General features: G+C 39.5%; 1 protein-coding gene across 5 annotated transcripts in view; it reads left to right on the top strand.

The window, feature by feature from the left end:
- KCNQ5 (potassium voltage-gated channel subfamily Q member 5) overlaps window positions 1-24349 on the top strand; it is a 572451-nt gene that overhangs the window by 402837 nt on the left and 145265 nt on the right. For all 5 annotated transcript variants that reach the window (XM_059941800.1, XM_059941798.1, XM_059941799.1 and 2 more), the window contains exon 3: window positions 22500-22626. In XM_059941800.1, the coding sequence (XP_059797783.1) occupies window positions 22500-22626 (127 nt within the window). The remainder of the gene's footprint in view (window positions 1-22499; window positions 22627-24349) is intronic.

Below are 24349 nucleotides of genomic sequence, written 5' to 3'. Positions count from 1 at the left end.
GACGCAGCAAGAGAGGCGTTTTCTCCCTGGCAGGGAGACTTCAGAAGAACAAATTAGGATCAGAACATGGCCTGATGAATGACACAGCAGAGAAATGAACTGTGATAGAAACAAGGGAGACCCCCAAGGATTCCTTGGAATCAGCTGTCAGGATAACTTGCCATTAAATCAAATCGATAAGTATTTGCCCTGTGCCATGTTGTGTGCTTAGGGATCATAAAAGTTGGTGTTCTGAAACAGTTGGAAATCTCCCAAGTACTTTTCTTGTTTTTATCCTCATCTCAGTTTTTCTTAAGCCAGGGATATAGAAGACATATTCATTCTTACTCTATTGTTTAATGATTCAAATAAACAACAGGCAGAGGAGCTCATTAAATTAATTCAAGTTGATCAATGAACAGGCCCTTCACCTTCCCAGTTTAAGAATATCCTTGATTTACAGCATGACTGGTCTTGAATGATTCTGATGGATAACTAGAGATGTAAATAAACATCCCAGGATCATGACAGGTTTTTAAAAGGATACAGTGTGAAGATTCACATGGTTAATAAAATTGAAACCAGTAAAATAAATGATCTTGCATCAGTTTGATTTTTCTTGATGATCTAAATGTTCAAAAGGGCCAAAATCTTCAAATTTTTCTTCAATTCAGGAAGTGTTACAATGCCACTGATTTACGTATTAATACTTTGGGGATAGCTAACATTTTACGTTTATCAGACATTGCACAGAAAGCTGGTACACACCTTCTGTTAGTGGCGGCATGTGGAAGGAAAGCGGTATCTGATTCCTGCTGGACTCCCATCGCCCTGCCCCGTTCTCACAACCTGCCAACAAGCCAAGCGCTGTCCCCACCCCGGACAGCTCGCCTGCGAGGGTCTCAGGGCTCCTCCTTCCATCAGCACAGCCTCTGCCATCACTGAGTAAATAAAACCCTGGCTGCTTCTCCTGGGCTTTCAGGAGACACTTCGGCTCCACCCTGAAGTTCCACGTCCTTCAAAGACCAAAACCTTTGGGGATTCTGCCTAAAACATGCTCAGATAAAAGGAATAAACTGTCCCTTGCTTTCTCTTTCTTTTCCCAGACTGTCTTAAGAACCTTTCTTAACCAATGGAGGAAAATCCTATTGTTCCAGTGAAATAGTAAAAGAGGAGAGATCTCATCACACGACCCCCAAGGAAAACAAAATTGTTATAAATCGTAGGAGTGAAATTGGTAATTACTGTTACTGTCCTCTAGCTTAGGTTCATCAAAACAAGCACGCTGACACCAGACATCTTGCTCACCAATTGCAATTAGTGTCAATACTGCTGAATAGGCAGCTTAGGAAAAAAACTATCGGCCAATGAGCTTACTCCAATTTTTCTTCTTCCAGCTAGCTCTTTTTCAGAACTTTGATTTTAATGGATTGACAAAGCAGTGTGCTAATTAGTTCTCGCTGAACCTGAAGTTTTGAACTGAAGAATACTTCAAGGAGCATTTAGTGAGGGAGTTACCACAGTGGGTGAGGAGCTTCTCGAGGGACCTCGCGGCACCTCACCGTGTGAGTTCTCCAGTGCATGTGCCTTATTATCCCAAACAGACGGCCACCTCCTCCTCCAGGGGGCAGACACACTGCTCCCGTTGATGTCCTACCCGGCCACGGTCTTCAGTATATGTCAAGTGACTCATGAAACCTACAAATGAAGTAGGTGTCACAGAGCAGTTATTGTACTAAACAACGCAAATACCCCAAAAGAAGAGGGAAGGGGAAGATCTTCTGGAAGGCAGGGGATCTCCCAGTACAAGAGCAGTTTCTTTGGTCCAAGCCCAGGCACCTGTAAGGCAGAGCTATACCTCCTCAGTAAGGAAAGCAAAATCCTGAAAGCTCTCCAAGAGCCCACGTGCTTGGTCCTGCCTGACCCCCAGCCTCTCAGTAGCACAGAAACCGGCCGCTCAGTCAGCCTGGCCGTTATAACAAAATACCGCAGGCTGGGTGTGTTTGCCTCTCAGTTCTGGGGGCTGGAAGTCCAAGATCAAGGTGCTGGCTGATTCAGGTCCCCAGCGAGAGCCTTCTTCCTGGCTTGTAGATGGCAGCCTTCTCTCTGTGTCCGCTGGTCTCTCTTCTTCTTCTTGTGAGGGTGCTAATCCCATCCGGGAGACCCACACTCATGACCTCATCTGTGCCTACTCACCTCCCAAAGGCCCCACCTCCTCACACCACCACGCGGGGCTCAGGGCTTCCGCACAGGGACGTTCAGTCCATCACACTGTGTCCCAGTGGCTGCCTTGTCACGGGCATCACTCCACCCGCAGGAGAAATGCCACCAAAGGGCAACGTAACATTTGCTGTATGGTCAGCTTGGTTCTGTCTTCACTGAAATACATTGTTCCTTTGTTTTGTGGAATTTTATTTAAAATTTTATAAGTATTTTAAATTTTTATAAGTAAGAAAAACCCATTGCCCTTGCATATTTTCTTATTGTAAAACTAATAGAATGGCCTTATTTTATTTCCAGTAGCAGTGTTCACTTTTTAAAAATTTTTATTGGGGTATAGTTGATTTGCAATGTTGTGTTAGTTTCAGGTGTACAGCAAAGTGAATCAGTTTTATATATACATATATCTACTCTTTTTTAGATTCTTTTCCCATAGAGGTCATTACAGAGGATTGAGTAGAGTTCTCTGTGCTATACATCAGGTCCTTGTTGTTTGTCTGTTTTATATGTAGTAGTGTATATATGTCAATCCCAATCTCCCAATTTATCCCTCCCCCGCCTCCCCTGGTAACCATAAGTTTGTTTTCTACATCTGTGACTCTATTTCTGTTTTGTAGATAAGTTCGTTTGTACCCCCTTTTTTCAGATTCCTCATGTAAGCGATATCATATGATATTTGTCTTTCTCTGTCTGACTTACTTCACTCAGTATGACAATCTCTAGGTCCATCCATGTTGCTGTGTATGGCATTATTTCTTTCCTTTGACATTTAGGTTGCTTCCATGTCCTGGCTATTGTAAATAGTGCTGCAATTAACATTGGAGTGCATGTGTCTTTTCAAATTATGGTTTTCTCCAGATATATGCCCAGGAGTGGGATTGCTGGATCATACGGTAGCTCAATTTTTACTTTTTTAAGGAACCTCCATACTGTTCTCCATAATGGTTGTACCAATTTACATTCCCACCAACAGTGTAGGAGGGTTCCCTTTTCTCCACTCCTTCTCCAGCATTTATTGTTTGTAGGTTTTCTGATGATGCCCATTCTAACTGGTGTAAGGTGATACCTCATTGTAGTTTTGATTTGCATTCTCTAACAATTAGTGATGCTGAGCATCTTTTCAGGTGTTTGTTGGCCATCTGTATGTCTTCTTTGGAGAAATGTCTATTTAGATCTTCCACCCATTTTTTGATTGGGTTGATTGTTTTTTATGATACTGAGCTGCATAAGCTGTTTGTATATTTTGGAGATTAATCCCTTGTCAGTTGCTTCATTTGCAAATATTTTCTCCCCTTCTGAAGGTTGTCTTTTCATTTTGTTTATAGTTTCCTTTGCTGTGCAAAAGCTCTTAAGTTTCATTAGGTCCCATTTGTTTATTTTTGTTTTTATTTTCATTACTCTAGGAGGTGGGTCAAAAAAGATCTTGCTGCAATTTATGTCAAAGAGCGTTCTGCCTATGTTTTCTTCTAAGAGTTCTATAGTATCCGGCCTTACATTTAGGTCTTTAATCCTTTGAGTTTATTTTTGTATATGGTATTAGGGAGTGTTCTAATTTCATTCTTTTATATGTAGCTGTCCAGTTTTCCCAGAACCACTTATTGAAGAGACTGTCTTTTCTCCACTGTATATTCTTGCCTCCTTTGTCATACATCAGGTGACCATAGGTGTGTGTGTTTATCTCTGGACTTTCTCTCCTGTTCCATTGATCTATATTTCTGTTTTTGTGCCAGTGCCATACTGTTTTGATTGCTGTAGCTTTGTAGTATAGTCTGAAGTCAGGGAGCCTGATTCCTCTAGCTCTGTTTTTCTTTCTCAAGATTGCTTTGGCTATCTGTGGTCTTTTGTGTTTCCAAATTGTAAAATTTTTTGTTCTAATTCTGTGAAAAATGCCATTGGTAATTTGATAGGAATTGTATTGAATCTGTAGATTGCTTTAGGTAGTATAGTCATTTTGAAAATATTGATTCTTCCAATCCAAGACCATGGTATATCTCTCCATCTGTCTGTGTCATCTTTTGTTTCTTTCATCAGTATCTTATAGTTTTCTGAGTATACGTCTTTTGCCTCCTTAGGTAGGTTTATTCCTAGGTATTTTATTCTTTTTGATGTGATGGTAAATGGGATTGTTTCTTTAATTTCTCTTTCCGATTTTTCATTGTTAGTGTATAAGAATGCAAGAGATTTCTGTGCATTCATTTTGTATCCTGCAATTTTACCAAATTCATTGATGAGCTCTAGTAGTTTTCTGGTAGCATCTTTAGGGTTTTCTATGTATAGGATCATGTTATCTGCAGACAGTTACAGTTTTACTTCTTTTCCAATTTGTATTGCTTTTATTTCTTTTTCTTCTCTGATTGCCATGGCTAGGACTTCCAAAACTGTTGAATAATAGTGGTGAGAGTGGACACCTTTGTCGTGTTCATGATCTCAGAGAAAATGCTTTCAGTTTTTCACCATTGAGAATGATGTTTGCTGTGGGTTTGTCATATATGGCCTTTATTATGTTGAGGTAGGTTCCCTCTATGCTCACTTTCTGGAGAGTTTTCATCATATATGGGTGTTGAATTAATGTTCATTTTAAATTTAAATTTTAAATTCTTTGGGAACAAACTCCTATAGTTCTTGAGAGAAAGAAAAGCCTGTAGGAGGATGAGAAATTGACAAATTAGCAACGTGAATCAAATGAAAACTTGGTTTGATTTCACTCATTTGGGAGACTCTTGGTGTTCCCACTTCGATCTGATTTGGGACTTCTAGCTTCAGTTCCAAGTTGAACTGGTTCTTTTGTGATTATTTGGCAAAACCTTAACAGAATGAATATCAGGTTCAGCTCAAAGTGAGGCAAGCTGTTTTTGATTTTTCTGGCTTGGAGTTCATGCCTCAGTGTTTTTGTTCTAACCCCGGCTATACACACACGTGGCTGCATGCAGACACACCTGTACACAAATCTTAAACTAATTAAGGTGTAATTTAGTTAGGGGTGGGGGACCAAAAGGCACTTGGTGAGCCTGCCTTCTGTTCCTGCCGGGTGCACCGACAACCTGGGCGCCTCAGCAGAGAGCACTGCTGCTTTGGGTCCTGCAGACCGACCCCACCCTCCTTCCTGGGCTGGCGGAGGGAAAGGTCTAAGCCATCCTTTGCCCTGATGTCAATGCGACTTTAAGAAGGTGACACATGAACACAGAGGGATCGTCTGGTGGCTCCCTCACATCAGGTGAGCATGATAGCACTTGACAGCAACCAACCCATACCTCAGTGTCTAAATTCACTACAGGGGCCTCCCCCCAGCAACTAGGACATATGGGATCCCCTAGGCTGCACTGTGGGGAAGCCAGGAACATCCTCCGGTCCTGTCTACCTGCCAAGGGGTCACCTACCTCCTGCCCCTGTGGCCCCAACACCTGAAGAAAACCTTCCCCTAGTCGTCCTTAGGTAACAAAGTGTGACTCAGTCATTCGGGATGGGACATTTTCAAACCACTCCCTTCCCTGTGCCCCTCTGAGAAACCTCTGGATAAATGAACCTCAATATAAATGTGGTTAAATGAATTATTTTTCAGAGGGAGATTTACATTTTAAATGGTGTGGAAAACTTGAAAGGACAGTTATTTATAGAGATATTTGGGGAATCAACCAACCAGCAAGGGGGAAATCTAAATTTTCCTGGTGCTCCTGAGACGAATTCTTCTACCAGTGTCTTCCTAAGCCTTCCGGCCAGTGGGGCACCCCAGTTACGGGCTTCAGAACCATCTCAACCATGATTTGCAAAGGTGGGAGTGCTGGTGCCCCGTTGTCACCCCACTTTCACTTCTACGCCCCATCCTCTGATCACCCCACTCAGTGTCCACTTGGTAAATGCTGTCACACCCTCACCACCACCCTCAATACAAGCATGATCCTGTCCTCGACTCAATCCCTTTGGTAAAAACATTCATTTCCTCAAATTCTCTTCCAGTTCACTAACAGTTAATATACCGTCCCCCAAAATAAAATGAATGTGAAGTCAAGCTAGGTTGATGATGGTGTGTGATGGCCTCTAGGTAACAGTTAGTAAGCATGTGTTGGCGTCTTTTTCTGTCCTTCGAAGAGACAAAAATCAAATGATTTACTTTTGTATTTTTATTTCCACATTCTGATTTAAGCATTGTGCCATTTCTAGATCTTAACTTCATTTCCTCAGTATGTATTATACTAATAGAATTTTCCAAATTACAAAGAATTATAACTGCAACCCCTGTGACTGATGCCTTTCTTTGCGATTCACGACTCAGTTTACGTCACAAATCCTTTCCCTGCAGGGGTTATGCGAGGAGGCATGCTGGCCTGCTAGCCCTGTGGTACTTTAAGTATACATACAAGAAAAGGAGCAAAGATAGCTGGAAACTGATTATGCTGATATTCTGAGTAAGGACAGTACTTCCAATTTTGTACGTTTAATTAGCCACAGCTCTTCAAGAATTGGTGCAAATGTCACGGGGTTTACAATGTCAGCATCTCATCTTCACAAAAATGATATTTGCTGGCATGAAAACAAAAAATTAATGGTCACAGCAGACAGCTTGTAGATTAGACAAAGGTCACTGTGTTTTAATGAACAGTGCTGTTAATTAATGAGAAAACAACCAGAACATGAGCTGTTAGGCTTGTGAATTTGTACCAAAAAAATCAATCTGTGCCTAAAACCTCTTTGAGTAACTCAAAAACAAGATAACTGCAAGAATAGAGTTTAAATCTGAAGTTGTACAGCAAAGTTATACATATCAATGAAATAGCATCATATGAAGATTCTTCCTTAATAGCTAGAAAAGAGGGTTAATGCTGGTTAGTATTCTCAATGGATATTCATAATAGAACAGAGGACTAGCTCTCCCCTGCCTCTTTTTCTGTCTTTCTTTCTTTCTTTCTTTTTTATGGCTGCGTTGGGTCTTCATTGCTGCACGCGGGCTTTCTTTTTAGTTGCGGCAAGCGGGGCTACTCTTCGTTGTGGTGCACGGGCTTCTCATTGCGGTGGCTTCTCTTGTTTCAGAGCACGAGCTCTAGACACATGGGCTTCAGTAGTTGCGGCGTGTGGCTTAGTAGTTGTGGCTCCTGGGCTCTAGAGCACAGGCTCAGTGGTTGTGGCACACGGGCTTAGTTGCTCCGTGGCATGTGGGATCCTCCCAGACCAAGGCTTGAACCCATGTCCTCTGCATTGGCAGGTGGATTCTTAACCACTGTGCCACCAGGGAAGTCCACCTCTTTGGTTTCTTAATTTCTATATGCACCTCCTAAGTCTTTAAGAAGAATAGGAAAGGTACTCTATGTTTTACCAAAGTTCTATGAGGACAAGTGAGGAAACACTACAACTCCTTCAAGACAGATGAGTAAAATTATAAACATTGCCTTTAGTTCTGTGGAGAGATGTCAAAGCCAAGCTTCCAGGATCTTCAAAGAAGAAATACAGAACCATAGTTAATAACACCAGCTTTACGTTACAGCTTTCCTCCTAGTAGGTCAAGTACTCTGATTATTATTCACTAATCTCTTTAGCAACCATTTGAATAAATAAAGGGCATTAGAATGGGAGAAAATATTTGTAAACAAAGCAGCTGACAAAGGATTAATCTCCAAAATATACAAGCAGTTCATTCAGCTCAATATCAAAAAAACAAACAACCCAATCCACAAATGGGCAGAAGACCTAAACAGACATTTCTCCAAAGAAGATATACAGATTGCCAACAAACACATGAAAGGATGCTCAACATCACTAATCATTAGAGAAATGCAATTCAAAACTACAGTGAGCTATCACCTCACACCAGTCAGAATGGCCAACATCAAAAAATGTACAAACAATAAATGCTGGAGAGGGTGTGGAGAAAAGGGAACCCTCTTGCACTGTTGGTGGGAATGTAAATTGATACAGCCACTATGGAGAACAGTATGGAGGTTCCTTAAAAAACTAAAAATAGAACTACCATACCACCCAGCAATCCCACTACTAGCCATATACCCTGAGAAAACCATAATTCAAAAAGAGTCATGTACCACAATGTTCATTGCAGCTCTATTTACAATAGCCAGAACATGAAAGCAACCTAAGTGTCCATCGACAGATGAATGGATAAAGAAGATGTGGCACATATATACAATGGAATATTAGTCAGCCATAAAAAGAAACGAAATTGAGTTATTTGTAGTGAGGTGGATGCACCTAGAGACTGTCATACAAAGTGAAGTAAGTCAGAAAGAGAAAAACAAATACTGTATGCTAACACATATATATGGAATCTAAAAAAAAAAAAAAGGTTCTGACAGGACAGGAATGAGGATGCAGACGTAGAGAATGGACTTGAGGACACGGGGAGGGGAAAGGGTAAGCTGGGACAAAGTGAGAGAGTGGCATGGACATACATGCACTACCGAATGTAAAGTAGCTAGCTAGTGGGAAGCAGGTGCATAGCACAGGGAGATCAGCTCGATGCTTTGTGACCACCTAGAGTGGTGGGATAGGGACAGTGGGAGGGAGATGCAAGAGGGAAGAGATATGGGGACATATGTATATGTATAGCTGATTCACTTTTTGTTATACAGCAGAAACTAACACACCATTGTAAAGCAATTATACTCCAGTAAAGATGTTAAAAAAAAAAAAAGCGAGAGAAAATGAGCTGATTGATCCTGAGGTACAGCAGCAAAGGCACCAACACCTGTGTCTCCGCTGCCCAGCAAAGGTCAGGGGAACTTCTTCCCAAATAGAAGTCATTTCAAATGAGCGCGACAGATGTTTGTATTTTTAGCTGATTGGAAAATAAAATAAGGAGACCCATCCCGAGAGTCATTTGGAGCCATGAAACCAAAACACAGTGAGCTCAGATCCAGCATCTGGACGTGAAGAAGAACGTTTCCTCTTTGGAGGTGACCCCACTGGGCTAGGTGATGGGGAATGACTTTTTTTAATTGCATTTTTTTTGAGGTAATTGTAGGCCCACATGTAGTTGTAAGAAATAATACGGAGACATTCTATGTACACTTTACCCAGGTTCCCCAAATGATAACATTTTGTGAAACTATAGTGTAATATCATGACCAGGATAATAATAACACTGATACAATCCACAGATCTTATTCAGATTTCCCCAGTTTTGCGTGGGGTATTTATATGTGGATATGTATGTGTCTGTATGTTGGTATTTAGTTCTATACAATTTTAACACGTGTGGAGGCTCATATATCTCTGGTCACAGTCAAGACACCAAACAGGTCCATCACCACAAGGATTTCTCAGGTCGTCCTTCAATAACTGCACCCACATGCTCCTTCTCACCCACACACCCCTCCTCCCTCCATCCCCGACTTCCAGCAACCACTAAGCTGTTCTGCATTTCTAAAATTTTTCAGTTTAAAAATATTATGTAGATGGAAAAACATGGTATGTAACCTTTGGGATTGCCTTTTTCCCCTCAGCATAATGCCCCAGAGATTCACCCAGGTTGTTGTGTGTGTCAATAGTTTGTTCATTTTTACTGTTGAGTAGTATTCCATGATATGGATGGACCACAGCTTGTTTAACCATTCACATGGTCAGGACATCTGGGCTGTTTCCAGGTTTTGGTCATTATGAATAAATCCATTATGAACATTCGTGTACAGTTGTTTGTATAAACATAAGTTTTCATTTCTCTGGCATGAATGCCCAAGAGTACAATTATTGAGTCATATAGTAACTGCACGTTTAATTTTATAAGAAACTATCAAGCTGTTTTCCAGAGTGGCTACATCATTTTACATTCTCACCAACAATGCACAAGAAATCTATTTTCTGCACATTCTCTCCAGCATTTTGTGTTGGCACTATTTTTAATTTTAGCCATTCTGAAAGGTATGTGGTGTTATCTTGTGTTTTAATTTGCATTTCCTACATGGCTGATGATGTTGAATATTTTTTCATGTGCTCGTTTCCCATCCATTTTCCTCTTTAGTGAAATGTCTGTTCATGTCTTTTGCTGATTTTCTAGTTGAATTGTTCTTTACTGTTGAGTTTTGAGAGTTTTAATATTTTCTACATACTAGTGTTTTGTCATATCTATGGTTTGAGAATATTTTCTCTCAGTCTATAGTTCGTCCTTACATCCTCTCTACTTTTTTTTTTTATTCTTATTAGTCATCCATTTTATACACATCAGTGTATACATGTCACTCCCAATCGCCCAATTCATCCCACCACCACCACCCACCCCACCGCTTTCCCCACCTTGGTGTTCATACGTTTGTTCTCTACATCTGTGTCTCTATTTCTGCCCTGCAAACTGGTTTATCTGTAGCATTTTCCTAGGTTCCACATGCATGCGTTAATATATGATATTTGTTTTTCTCTTTCTCACTTACTTCACTCTGTATGACAGTCTCTAGATCTATCCACAACTCTACAAATGACCCAATTTCATTTCTTTTTATGGCTGAGTAATATTCCATTGTATATATGTACCACATCTTCTTTATCCATTCATCTATCGATGGGCATTTAGGTTTCCATGACCTGGCTATTGTAAATAGTGCTGCAATGAACATTGGGGTGCATGTGTCTTTTTGAATTATGGTTTTCTCTGGGTATATGCCCAGTAGTGGGATTGCTGGGTCATATGGTAACTCTATTTTTAGTTTTTTAAGGAACCTCCATACTGTTCTTCATAGTGGCTGTATCAATTTACATCCCCACCAACAGTGCAAGAGGGTTCCCTTTTCTCCACACCCTCTCCAGCATTTGTTGTTTGTAGATTTTCTGATGATGCCCATTCTAACTCGTGTGAAGTGATACCTCATTGTAGTTTTGATTTGCATTTCTCAAATAATTAGGGATGTTGAGCAGCTTTTCATGAGCTTCTTGGCCATCTGTATGTCTGTTTTAGAGAAATGTCTATTTAGCTCTTCTCCCCATTTTTGCATTGGGTTGTTTGTTTTTTTAATATGAGCTGCATGAGCTGTTTATATATTTTGAAGATTAACCCTTTGTCCATTGATTCCTTTGCAAATATTTTCTCCCATTCTGAGGGGTGTCTTTTCGTCTTGTTTATGGTTTCCTTTGCTGTGCAAAAGCTTTGAAGTTTCATTAGGTCCCATTTGTTTCTTTTTGTTTTTATTTCCATTACTCTAGGAGGTGGATCAAAAAAGATCTTGCTGTGATTTATCTCAAAGAGTGTTCTTCCTGTTTTCCTCTAAGAGTTTTATAGTGTCTGGTCTTACATTTAGGTCTCTAATGCATTTTGAGTTTATTTTTGTGTATGGTGTTAGGGAGTGTTCTAATTTCATTCTTTTACATATAGCTGTCCAGTTTCCCCAGCACCACTTATTGAAGAGACTGTCTTTTCTCCATTGTATATCCTTGCCTCCTTTGTCATAGATTAGTTGACCATAGGTACGTGGGTTTATCTCTGGGCTTTTTATCTTGTTCCATTGATCTATATTTCTGTTTTTGTGCCAGTACCATATTGTCTTGATTACTGTAGCTTTGTAGTATTGTCTGAAGTCAGAGAGTCTGATTCCTCCAGCTCTGCTTTTTTCCTCAAGACTGCTTTGGCTTTTCAGGGTCTTTTGTGTCTCCATACAAATTTTAAGATTTTTTGTTCTAGTTCTGTAAAAAATGCCATTGGTAATTTGGTAGGGATTCCATTGAATCTGTAGATTGCTTTGGGTAGTATAGTCATTTTCACAGTATTGTTTCTTCCAATCCAAGAACATGGTATATCTCTCCATCTGTTGGTATCATCTTTACTTTCTTTCATCAGTGTCTTATAGTTTTGTGCAGACAGGTCTTTTGTCTCCCTAGGTAGGTTTATTCCTAGGTATTTTATTCTTTTTGTTGCAGTGGTAAATGGGAGTGTTTCCTTAATTTCTCTTTCAGATTTTTCATCATTAGTGTATAGGAATACAAGAGATTTCTGTGCATTAATTTTGTACCCTGCAACTTTACCACATTCATTGATTAGCTCTAATAGTTTCCTGGTGGCATCTTTAGGATTCTCTATGTATAGTATCATGTCATCTGCAAACAGTGACAGTTTTACTTCTTCTTTTCCAATTTGTATTGCTTTTATTTCTTTTTCTTCTCTGATTGCCATGACTAGGACTTCCAAAACTATGTTGACTAATAGTGGCGAGAGTGGACATCCTTGTCTTGTTCCTGATCTTAGAGGAAATGCTTTCCGTTTTTCACCATTGAGAATGATGTTTGCTGTGGGTTTATCGTATACAACCTTTATTATGTTGAGGTAGGTTCCCTCTATGCCCACTTTCTGGAGGGTTTTTCTCATAAATGGGCGTTGAATTTTGTCAAAAGCTTTTTCTGCATCTATTGAGATGATCATATGGTTTTTATTCTTGAATTTGTTAATATGATGTATCACATTGATTGATTTGCATATATTGAAGAATCCTTGCACCCCTAGGATAAATCCCACTTGATCATGGTGTATGATCCTTTTAATGTGTTGTTGGATTCTGTTTGCTAGTATTTTGTTGAGGATTTTTGCATCTATATTCATCAGTGATATTGGTCTGTAATTTTCTTTTTTTGAAGTATCTTTGTCTGGTTTTGGTATCAGGGTGATGGTGGCCTCATAGAATGAGTTTGGGAGTGTTCCTTCCTCTGCAATTTTTTGGAAGAGTTTGAGAAGGATGGGTGTTAGCTCTTCTCTAAATGTTTGATAGAATTCACCTGTGAAGCCATCTGGTCCTGGACTTTTGTTTGTTGGAAGATTTTTAATCACAGTGTCAATTTCATTACTTGTTATTTGTCTGTTCATATGTTCTATTTCCTCCTGGTTCAGTCTTGGAAGGTTATACCTTTCTAAGAATCTGTCCATTCCTTCCAGGTTGTCCATTTTATTGACATAGAGTTGCTTGTAGTAGTCTCTTAGGATGCTTTGTATTTCTGCGGTGTCTGTTGTAACTTCTCGTTTTCCTTTTCCAGTTTTATTGATTTGAGTCCTCTCCCTCTTTTTGTTGATGAGTCTGGCTAAAGGTTTATCAATTTTGTTTATCTTCTCGAAGAACCAGCTTATAGTTTTGTTGACCTTTGCTATTGTTTTCTTTGTTTCTATTTCATTTATTTCTGCTCTGATCTTTATGATTTCTTTCCTTCTACTAACTTTGGGTTTTCTTTGTTCTTCTTTCTCTAGTCCATTTAGGTGTAAGGTTAGATTGATTATTTGAGATGTTTCTTGAGGTAGGCTTGTATAGCTATAAACTTTCCTCTTAGAACTGCTTTTGCTGCATCCCATAGGTTTTGGATCGTCCTGTTTTCGTTGTCATTTGTCTCTAGGTATTTTTTGATTTCGTCTTTGATTTCTTCAGTGATCTCTTGGTTATTTAGTAACGTATTGTATAGCCTCCATGTGTTTGTGTTTTTTACGTTTTTTTCCCTGTAATTGATTTCTAATCTCATAGCGTTGTGGTCAGAAAAGATGCTTGATATGATTTCAATTTTCTTAGATTTACTGAGGCTTGATTTGTGACCCAAGATGTGATCTATCCTGGAGAATGTTCCGTGTACACTTGAGAAGAAAGTGTAATCTGCTGTTTTTGGATGGAATGTCCTATAAATATCTATTAAATCCATCTGGTCTGTTGTGTCATTTAAAGCTTGTGTTTCCTTATTAATTTTCATTTTGGATGATCTGTCCATTGGTGTAAGTGAGGTGTTAAAGTTCCCCACTATTACTGTGTTACTGTCGATTTTCTCTTTTATAGCTGTCAGCAGTTGCCTTATGTATTGAGGTGCTCCTATGTTGGGTGCATATATATTTATAATTGTCATATCTTCTTCTTGGATTGATCCCTTGCTCATTATGTAGTGTCCTTCCTTGTCTCTTGTAACATTCTTTATTTTAAAGTCTATTTTATCTGTTATGAGTATTGCTACTCCAGCTTTCTTTTGATTTCCATTTGCATGGAATATCTTTTTCCATCCCCTCACTTTCAGTCTGTGTGTGTCCCTAGGTCTGAAGTGGGTCTCTTGTAGACAGCATATATATGGGTCTTGTTTATGTATCCATTCAGCAAGCCTGTGTCTTATGGTTGGAGCATTTAATCCATTCACGTTTAAGGTAATTATTGATATGTATGTTCCTATGACCATTTTCTTAATTGTTTTGGGTTTGTTTTTGTAGGCCCTTTTCTTCTCTTGTGTTTCCCACTTAGAGAAGTTCCTTTAGCATTTGTTGTAGAGCTGGTTTGGTGGTGCTGAATTCTCTTAGCTTTTGCTTGTCTGTAAAGCTTTTGATTTTTCCGTCAAATCTGAATGAGATCCTTGCCGGGTAGAGTAATTTTGGTTGTAGGTTCTTCTCTTTCATCACTTTAAATATATCATGCCTCTCCCTTCTGGCTTATAGAGTTTCTGCTGAGAAATCAGCTGTTAACCTTATGGGAGTCCCCTTGTATGTTATTTGTCGTTTTTCCCTTGCTGCTTTCAATAATTTTTCTTTGTCTTTAATTTTTGCCAATTTGATTACTATGTGTCTTGGCGTGTTTCTCCTTGGCTTTATCCTGTATGGGACTCGCTGTGCTTCCTGGACTTGTGTGGCTATTTCCTTTCCCATGTTAGGAAAGTTTTCAACTATAATCTCTTCAAATATTTTCTCTGGTCCTTTCTCTCTCTCTTCTCCTTCTGGGACCCCTGTAATGTGAATGTTGTTGCATTTAATGTTGTCCCAGGTCTCTTAGGCTGTCTTCGTTTCTTTTCATTCTTTTCTCTTTTTTCTGTTCCACAGCAATGAATTCCACCATTCTGTCTTCCAGGCCACTTATCCGTTCTTCTGCCTCAGTTATTCTGCTATTGATTCCTTCTAGTGTAGTTTTCATTTCAGTTATTGTATTGTTCATCTTTGTCTGTTTGTTAATTCTTCTAGGTCTTTGTTAAACATTTCTTGCATCTTCTCCATCTTTGCCTCCATTCTTTTTCCAAGGTCCTGGAACATCTTCACTATCATTATTCTGAATTCTTTTTCTGGAAGGTTGCCTATCTCCACTTCATTTAGTTGTTTTTCTGGGGTTTTATCCTGTTCCTTCATCTGGTACTTAGCCCTCTGCCTTTTCATCTTCCTTCTATCTTTCTGTGAATGTGGTTTTTGTTCCACAGGCTGCAGGATTGTAGTTCTTCTTGCTTCTGCTCTCTGCCATCTGGTGGATGAGGCTATCTAAGAGGCTTGTGCAAGTTTCCTGATGGGAGGGACTGGTGGTGGGTAGAGCTGGCTGTTGCTCTGGTGGGCAGAACTCAGTAAAACTTTAATCTGTTTGACTGCTGATGGGTGGGGCTGAGTTCCCTCCCTGTTGGTTGTTTGGCTTGAGGTGACCCAACACTGCAGCATAACTGGCCTCTTTGTTGGGGCTAATGGTAGATTCTGGGTGGGCTCAAGCCAAGGAGTACTTCCCAGAACTTCTGCTGCCAGTGTCCTTGTCCTCACAGTGAGACAGAGCCACCCCCCGCCTCTGCAGGAGACCCTCCAACACTGGCAGGTAGGTCTGGTTCAGTATCCCCTGGGGTCAATGCTCCTTCCCCTGGGTCCTGATGCGCACATTATTCTGTGTGTGCCCTCCATGAGTGGAGTCTCTGTTTCCCACAGTCCTGTCAAAGTCCTGCAATCAAATCCCATCACCCTTCAAAGTCTGATTCTCTAGGAATTCCTCCTCCCGTTGCCGGACCCCCAGGCTTGGAAGCCTGACGTGGGGCTCAGAACCTTCACTCCAGTGTGTGGACTTCTGTGGTATAAGTGTTTTCCAGTTTGTGAGTCACCCACCCAGCAGTTATGGGATTTGATTTTATTGTGATTGCGCCCCTCCTACCATCTCATGGTGGCTTCTCCTTTGTCTTTGGATGTCAGGCATCTTTTTTTGGTGAGTTCCTGTGTCTTCCTTTCAATGATTGTTCAGCAGTTAGTTGTGATTCTGGTGCTCTCACAAGAGGGAGTGGTCCTCTCTACTTTTGATGAAGTCCCATTTATCAATTTTTCCTTTCCTTACTTAGCTTTTAGTGTAAAGTTGAACTCTTTGCTTAGCTCAATTCCTCAAGTTTTTCTCTTATGTTTTTTACTAAAAGTTGTATAGTTTTAATACTTAAGCCCATGATCCATTTTGAATCAATTTTTGTATAAAGTGTGAGATATAGATAGAGGTTCATTTTATTGTATATGGATGTCCAGTTGTCCCAGCACTGATTATTGAAAGGGCTATTTCTTCTTCCTTTGAATTACTTATGTACCTTTATCAAGTAATCAATTGAGCATGTTTGTCTGAGTGTATTTCTAGGTTCTGTGTTGTGCTCCATCATTCTCTATGTGTCTGTCCCTCTGCCAAGACCACACAGTCCTGATTATTAGAGCTACATAGTGGGCCTTAATAACAGATAAAGTGATTCCTCCCACTTCATTCTCTTTTTTCTGGATTATTTTTAGCTATTCTAGGGCCTGTGCCTTTCCACATCAGCTTTAGAGTAAGTTTCTTTATGTCTACAAAAAAAAAAGAAAACGCTTGCTAGGAGTTTGATAGGAATTTCATTAAACCTACACATCAATTTGGGAAGAGCTGACATCTGTATTATGTTGAATCTTCCAATTCATGAACATGGTATTTCCATTTACTTAGGTCTCCTCTGCTTTCTTTTACCGACATTTTGTAATTTTCAGCCTGCATACCCTGTACAGATTTGTTAAGTGCATAGCTAAACATTTAATTTCTTTGGAATGATCATAAATAATATTGTGCTTTTAATTTTGGCTGCCACATCCTTACTGTTAGTATGCAGACATCTGATTGGTTTTTGTATATTGATCTTGTATCTTGCAACCTTACTGAGCTCACTGATTAGTTCTAAGAGTCTTTTGGTAGATGCCTTGGGATTGTCTCTGTAGACAACCATGCATCTGCAAATATAGACTATTTTATGTCTGTCTTTCCAGTTGTATGCCTTTTATTTCTTTTACTTGCCTTATTGCAGTGACTATATTATACAACTATGTTGAATAAGAGTGATGAACTAAGGAACATCTTTCCGTGTTCTTGATTTTTGGAGAAAAGCTTTCAGTCTTTCATCATTAAGTATGACATTAGCTGTAAGGGTTTTGTAGATTCTATTTATCAAATTGAGATAGTAAACCTCTATTTCTGACTTGCTGAGAGTTTTTATCATGAATGGGAAAATTGGATATCCATATGCAGAAGAATGAAATTGGACCCTTATCTCACACCACATACAAAAATCAACTCAGAATGGATGAAAGACTTAAATGTAAGGCCTGAAACTATAATATTAGTAGAAGAAAACATAGGGAAGGAGCTTCTATTTTTAATTTTTATTGAGTATAGTTGATTTACAACATTGTGTTAGTTTTAAGTGTACAGCAAAGTGAACCTATTATACATATACATATATCCACTCTTTTTAAGGCTCTTTTCCCATATAGGCCATTACAGAGTACTGAGTAGAGTTCCCTGTGCTATACAGTAGGTCCTTATTGGTTATCTTATATATAGTAGTGTGTATATGTCAATCCCAATTCTTTCAATTAATCCCTCCCCACCACCTTACCCCCAGGTATCCATAAGTTTATTTTCTACATCTGTAACTCTATTTCTGTTTTAAGATAAGTTCATTTGTACCCTTTTTTAGATTCCACATATAAGTGATATCATATGATATTTGTCTTTCTCTGACATAGGGAAGGAGCTTCTTGACATTGGTCTGGGCAATGTTTTTTTGTTTTTGTTTTTTAATTAAGGTGCAGTTGATGTACAATATTATATAAGTTTCCGGTGTACAACATAATGATACACAATTTTGAAGGTTATATTCCATTTATAGTTATTATAAAATATTGGCTCTATTCCCTGTGTTGTACTATATATCCTGGTAGCTTATTTATTTTATACTTAGTAGTTTGTGCCTCTTAATCCCCTACCCCTATCCTGCCCCTCCCCACACCCCTCTCCTCATTGGTAACCACTAGTTTGTTCTCTATATCGGTGAGTCTGTTTATTGTTATAGCCACTAGTTAGTTTTATTTTTTAGATTCCACTCATAAGTGATATCATACAGAAGTTGTCTTTTGGATTTTTTTATAAGACTCCAAAATCACAAAAAACAAAAACAAAAAGAAATACGTGGGATTGCATCTAACTAAAAATCTTCTGTACATAAAAGGAAAGTATCAACAGAGTGAAGACACAACTTCTGGGATGGGAGAAGACATCTGCACACCAAACATCTGATAAGAAGTTAATATCCAAACATATATGTACCTTCCATAACTCAATAGCAAAAAATAAAATAAAATATCCTAATTTAAAAATGGGCAACAGGTATTATGAAAAGGTGTCCAACATCACTAATCATCAGAAATGTAAATCAAAACCACAATGAAGATTGGGATTGACATATACACACTACTATATATAAAATAGATAACTGATAAGAACCTACTGTGTAGCACAGGGAACTCTACTCAATACCCTGTAATGACCTATATGGGAAAAGAATCTGAAAAAGAGTGGATATATGTACACGCATAACTGATTCACTTTGCTATACACCTGAAACTAACACAACATTATAAAGCAACTAAAAATTAATTAAGAAAAAAAAAGCACAATGAGATATCACCTCATATGTGTTAGAATGTCTATTATCAAAAAGACAAAAGATAACAAGTGCTGGAGAGGGTGTGGAGAAAAGGGAGCCCTCGTGCACTGTTGGTGGGAATGTAAAGTGATGCAGCCACTATGAAGAACAGTATGGAGGTTCCTCAGGAAGTTAAAAATAGAGCTACCAGCAACCCACTTCTGGTCCTGTATCCAAAGGAAGTGAGGTCAGGATGTCAAAGAGATATCTGCACCCTCATGTTCATTGCAGCATTATTCACAATAGCCAAGATGTGGAAACAACCTAAGTGTCCATCAATGGACAAACGAATAAAGAAGATGTGAGATAGATAGATAGATAGACAGACAGACAGAGACGGGAGTATTAGTCAGCCTTAAAAAAGAAATCCTGCCATTTGCAATAACATGGATGAATTTGAAGGACATTATGCTAAGTGAAATAAGTCTGACAGAGAAACACAAATACTGCATGTTCTCACTTATATGCAGAATCTAAAAAGTCAAACTCATAAAAACAGAAAGTAGAATGATTGCCAGGGATTGGAAGGTGGGCAGGAAGGAGAGATACTGGACAGAGGGCACCAAGTTTCAATTATGCAGGATGAATAAGTCCTGGAGACCTAACATACAGCCTGGTGACTATAGTTAACAATAGTGTTAGTGTGTCCTGGAAATTTGCTAAGAGATTAAATTTTAAGTGTTCTCACCAAAAAAAAAAAAAAAAAAAAAAAACCTATGTGAGGTGATGGATATGTTAATTAGCTTGATTATGGTAAACACTTCACAGTATCTACGTACATCAAAACATCGCATTGTACAGCTCACATATACAGAACTTTTATTTGTCAATTATACCTCAACAAAGTTGGGAAATGAAAAAAGAGAGAGAAAAGGTGATCTTCTCACAATTCCATTCCCCATCAGGTCTGACTGTCAGATTTGGAATCCTTTCCCCCCTCTTTCTCAATAGCACTTTGTTCCTTTTAATTGAAATAAGATGGAAATTTCAGGAAACAGGAGACAGAATCTGGTCAAAGTGGTTTTCATGCTTTTGCTCCCAATCAAATCAGCTCAAGTCTTGGGAGGGAGCATCCCCACGTCCTGTAGCTCCGGGCCTGAGAGAAACGCTCCACAGACACCTCCCTGCTGCTCGCTCGGTGACCAGAGAGTTTGAGGTTATCGCTCACTAAGTCTAAAACCAGGCACTCATAAAGAATACTAAGGAATGCTCTAGTAGGAGAGAATTCTGACTCTAGTCTTACTTCTCCGAGGCAGAAACTGTGACCCTGTAGTGAAATCCAATTACAATATCCTCTTGCTTTATTTGGAAATGAAGGATTTTTCCCAACATAATTAAAAAAAAAAAAAATGCAGGAGGCAATATTCCTGAACAAGAGACCCTGAATAAAGAATTTGTAGATGTAATTTATCTGCCTCAGGATACAACATAGAAATGATGCAGTGAGGGCCTACCTTCCTAAAGTAATAGAATGGTCCTTTATTCTAATATTCTTTATTCAATATCTAAAGATTATTGGCCATACATTGGCTGGTAGCAGCTACTCCCATGAAAAAGTAAAATCATTCTACTGTAGTGCCAGTTGCTCAGGCCACATTTGGGATTTTCTTAGCTATCCCTGATAATAGGACCCGGCAAGTGGAGTGCCAGACTTCCTGGCTCAAGTAGGAGGTGGCGGCCGGGATAAAAGTGGCCCTGCCATTAAACGTGCACTGGACACACGGCTGCTGGGCACCTGGGGCCTCAGCAGGCTCTGTATGAGGAAAGAGAAGGATTAAGCCAAGCCTGGCCTCCCCAGGGTTCACTCCCAGCTCTTCCTAACGTGGCGCTTCAGCCATCTTAATGAATGAATAAACTCAACTACCTAGATGTATACTCAAAACTAAAAGCAAAACAAAACAAAACCCTGATATCATGAATGAGTGTGCATTGACCATGGCTTTGGTTATCTGCATAAAGTCATCTGCGGAGATTTAGCCCATGGGTAGTTTTAAGTCACTGTAAGTAAGCAGCCATGATATTGGAGATTTATTTCCCATGATGAGAAATATTTGTGGGTTACTTAGTGCAAAATAACAGAAGGAGAGAATGATGTATCTCTACTAGGCATTTCAAAAGTGCAGTATATCATCACATGCTCTAACTGAAGAAACAGACATTTGCCTGAAACTTGCAACAAAAATGCCATTTTTCTAAATTTGATAACAGTTTTCATCTTGGGACGTGGGAGTACGGGGAGTGGCTTAGGACTTTTACTTTCTACACTCAACACGTCTGTGATGTTTAGAGACTTTAATAAGAACCATGTATCACTTTTATAATTAAGCAATTATAACAAAAATCAAGTAATAAATATTGTTCTACATCATGAATGCTGAGTCAACCCTTGTTTAAAAACAAGAGAGAGATTCAAAAAAAAAAAAACAAGAGAGGGAAATATTTTTAAAGGAAAACAAATCAAATGTGATAAACTCAGTGCTGCCCCTATAGAGGGACAGCAAGGTGACTGTGACAGGTCTGCTCCCGAGGTGCTTTCTTCTGACAGAGTCCGGTGGTTTCTCAGTCTGTGACCCACATTTAATGAGCCTCTTTAGTTGGCCTTTCCCCGGGTTCACTCACAGTTCTTCCTAGAAAATCTCAAAGCCCTCCTGCTGGAGCAAGTGTTATTTTCTAGGCAGCTCTCACCAAAGGGCAGCCTAATAATTAACAAGCTTCAGATCCAGAGGCTTCAGGGTCTCATTTCTGGCAAAGGATATATGTGCCACACACAATAACACTGTCAAAACTTGCTGTCTTCTAAGGAGATTTTGACATCGTAACAAAAGAACTCAGTATCCTCCTAAATATTTACTTCTCCTCTGAGAACAACTCTTAAGGGCTCAGGGATTGTGTCACTCCTTGCAGCAAAATGAGGGTCTGTTTTCTGTAAAACTGTGAAGCTGTGTTTTCAGGGTTCGCTCTTTCATTTCAGATATTTCACATGTTACCAGGTTCTAAGGTCAGTTGCACTATACAGTCAGCTCTCCTTATCTGCAAGTTCCACATCCACAGATGCAACCAACCGTAGATCGAAAATATTTGAAAAAAAAAATTCCAGAAAGTTCCAAGAAACAAAACTCAAACCGCATGCCAACAACTATTTACAAAACATTTACATTGTATTAGGTATTATAAGTAATCTAGAAATGACTTAAAGTATATGGAAGGATGTGTGTAGGTTTTATGTAAACACTACTCCATTTTATATAAGGGACTTGAACATCTGAGGATTTTGGTGTCCATGGGGTCCTGGAACCAATCTCGAGGGACTGTGTATTCCAGACAAGGGGATCTGTAATTCAGCCTGCATATTTAGAATTAAAACGGACTCCTAAACTTGCAAAGCTTTAGAGACTTGAAGAGGAATAGCATCCCATGATAGGAAATAACAATGTGCATGATAGAAAATACAATAGCATTCCATGATAGGAAATACATTTCCGATGTTCTCCGGGTTTAGCTTGATTTGGAGAAAAGGCGATGTTAACTTCAGACTTTAACAACCAGATATTTTAGATGAAGTGCTTGAATGTCCAGAAATATCCACAGAGCTTCCTGCTGTGGTTTGATCCGTAATACCTCTCTCTGACATACCTCATTTGACATTTTAGGAGTTCGTGATGATCGTCGTCTTTGGTTTAGAGTTCATCATTCGAATCTGGTCTGCAGGCTGCTGTTGCCGGTACAGAGGATGGCAAGGAAGACTGAGATTTGCCCGGAAGCCCTTCTGCGTTATAGGTGAATATCAAAGTCCTGGATACCTAGATTTATGACACCACATCCTTTTCTTCTGTTTCCGGTATTGCAGCATTTAGTTAATGTTAAAAGCTAACATTCATGGATTATTCACCATGGGCCAGCAATCTTGTGTTTTGAAAGTGCTGACTCATTTAATCCTCTTCATAACATGATGAGGTAGGTATTTTTATTATCCCCATTTTACAGATGAAGAAATTGGGGCACAGAGGGGTGAAGTGAGTTGCTAAAAGTCATGCAGGTAGTTAGTGGTGGAGCTGGGATTTGAGCCAGATGGTCTGGCTCTAAAATACCCACTTGTGTCAGGTTAAGTTATGCTGAAATACATGGTTCTCGAGTGTCGCCCTGAGTTTGGGAGCATTGATTTCACTAAGGACAAAGAAAGACCCCTTTTTGCTCTACAGTGTAAGCAGTACCCCTTTTATGCTCTTGATCTGCTGGAACGTATAAGTGTAGTTGTCCTGGTAAAGCATGTTAATGAGCATGCCTCAAGAATAATTACAAGTATGTTTATGCACGGTAACTGTTAGACCTGATAAAGTGTTTACCCTCTGAAATTTGAGTCCCTACCCTACAGTTCCCGAATAAATATCACATCCCTGCAGCTCCCTGGCTGCCGTCCTTTCAAAGAGATTCCATTCACCTGGGTACCAGCCTGAAATTATAAAACAATTTCAGAGTTAAGATCTGGCACCTCCAAGTAATATACTTAAAAGTGGATCATAAAATTGAAAACCTTAGTCAATTGTATCTCAATTTTCAATTAATCGATTAATTTTTTAAGTAAGTTGTCTACATCATGGCCCTTTATCCCTAAATATTTCAGTGTGGGTTTTCCAAAATAAGGACATTCTTTTACCTAACCTTCCATAAATTGGACATTAACACAATACCTTAACTAATCTGCTGGTTGTATCGCGGTTTTGCCATTTGACCCAATAATGTCATTTGTAGCATTTTCCCTCCAGGGCGGGATCCAGTCTGGGTCACAACTGTGCCTGGTCATCACGCTTCTTTGGTCTCATTCATCTAGAACCGTTCGTCAGCCTTTCTCTGTCTTTCCCAACACTGACATTTTTGAAGAATTCGGCCTATTTTTAAGAAATAGAATGTTATTCCTTTGGGGAAAGAAAAAGAAAACCCTGTATACAAAAGCTTGTTGTTATTGTTGATGTTGTAGTTGCTGCTGTTATTCAACAGCTACTTTTGGTTTTCTTGCTCTTTTTTCCTTCCCACTTCTTTGGTAGCCATTCAAATCCAAATGCTGAAAGTTCTCGGTGAGGTTTACTTATTTCAACTCTTTCCAATCTGAGAAAGTGGGGTTTTTATTTACAAGCTAGTTTAGACTAAGCTCTTCATCAGCAGCTGGTTTGCCATTTTGTTTCAGGAGTTGGGAATTGTTGAGCACCTTTAGTTTCCTCCCTAACCCCTATTCCTTAAGGAGGAAGTGGAGAAACCCCCTCCACGGGGACTGTAAGAGGAACCCTTTGTCCCATCTTTCCTCCCAGTGCGGTGTGAGTGGCGCACGTCCTGGGCACAGGGAAGCGGGAGGGCTCCCCACACGCATGCACGTTTCCAGAGCCACCGTTCCTTTAACCAGACGTTATGGACATGGGGCTGTGCGTGAAGCCCTGCAGTTACCGCAGTGAATCTGGTGCAATTCTAAGTTACATCAACCTTGAAACATCTTGTTTGGCCTTCACTA

This window comes from Balaenoptera ricei, chromosome 12, assembly GCF_028023285.1.
Source record: "Balaenoptera ricei isolate mBalRic1 chromosome 12, mBalRic1.hap2, whole genome shotgun sequence".
NCBI classification, from domain to species: domain Eukaryota; kingdom Metazoa; phylum Chordata; class Mammalia; order Artiodactyla; family Balaenopteridae; genus Balaenoptera; species Balaenoptera ricei.
The sequence above is the reverse complement of the archived record's forward strand: the minus strand, read 5'-3'. Positions and strand labels throughout refer to the sequence as shown.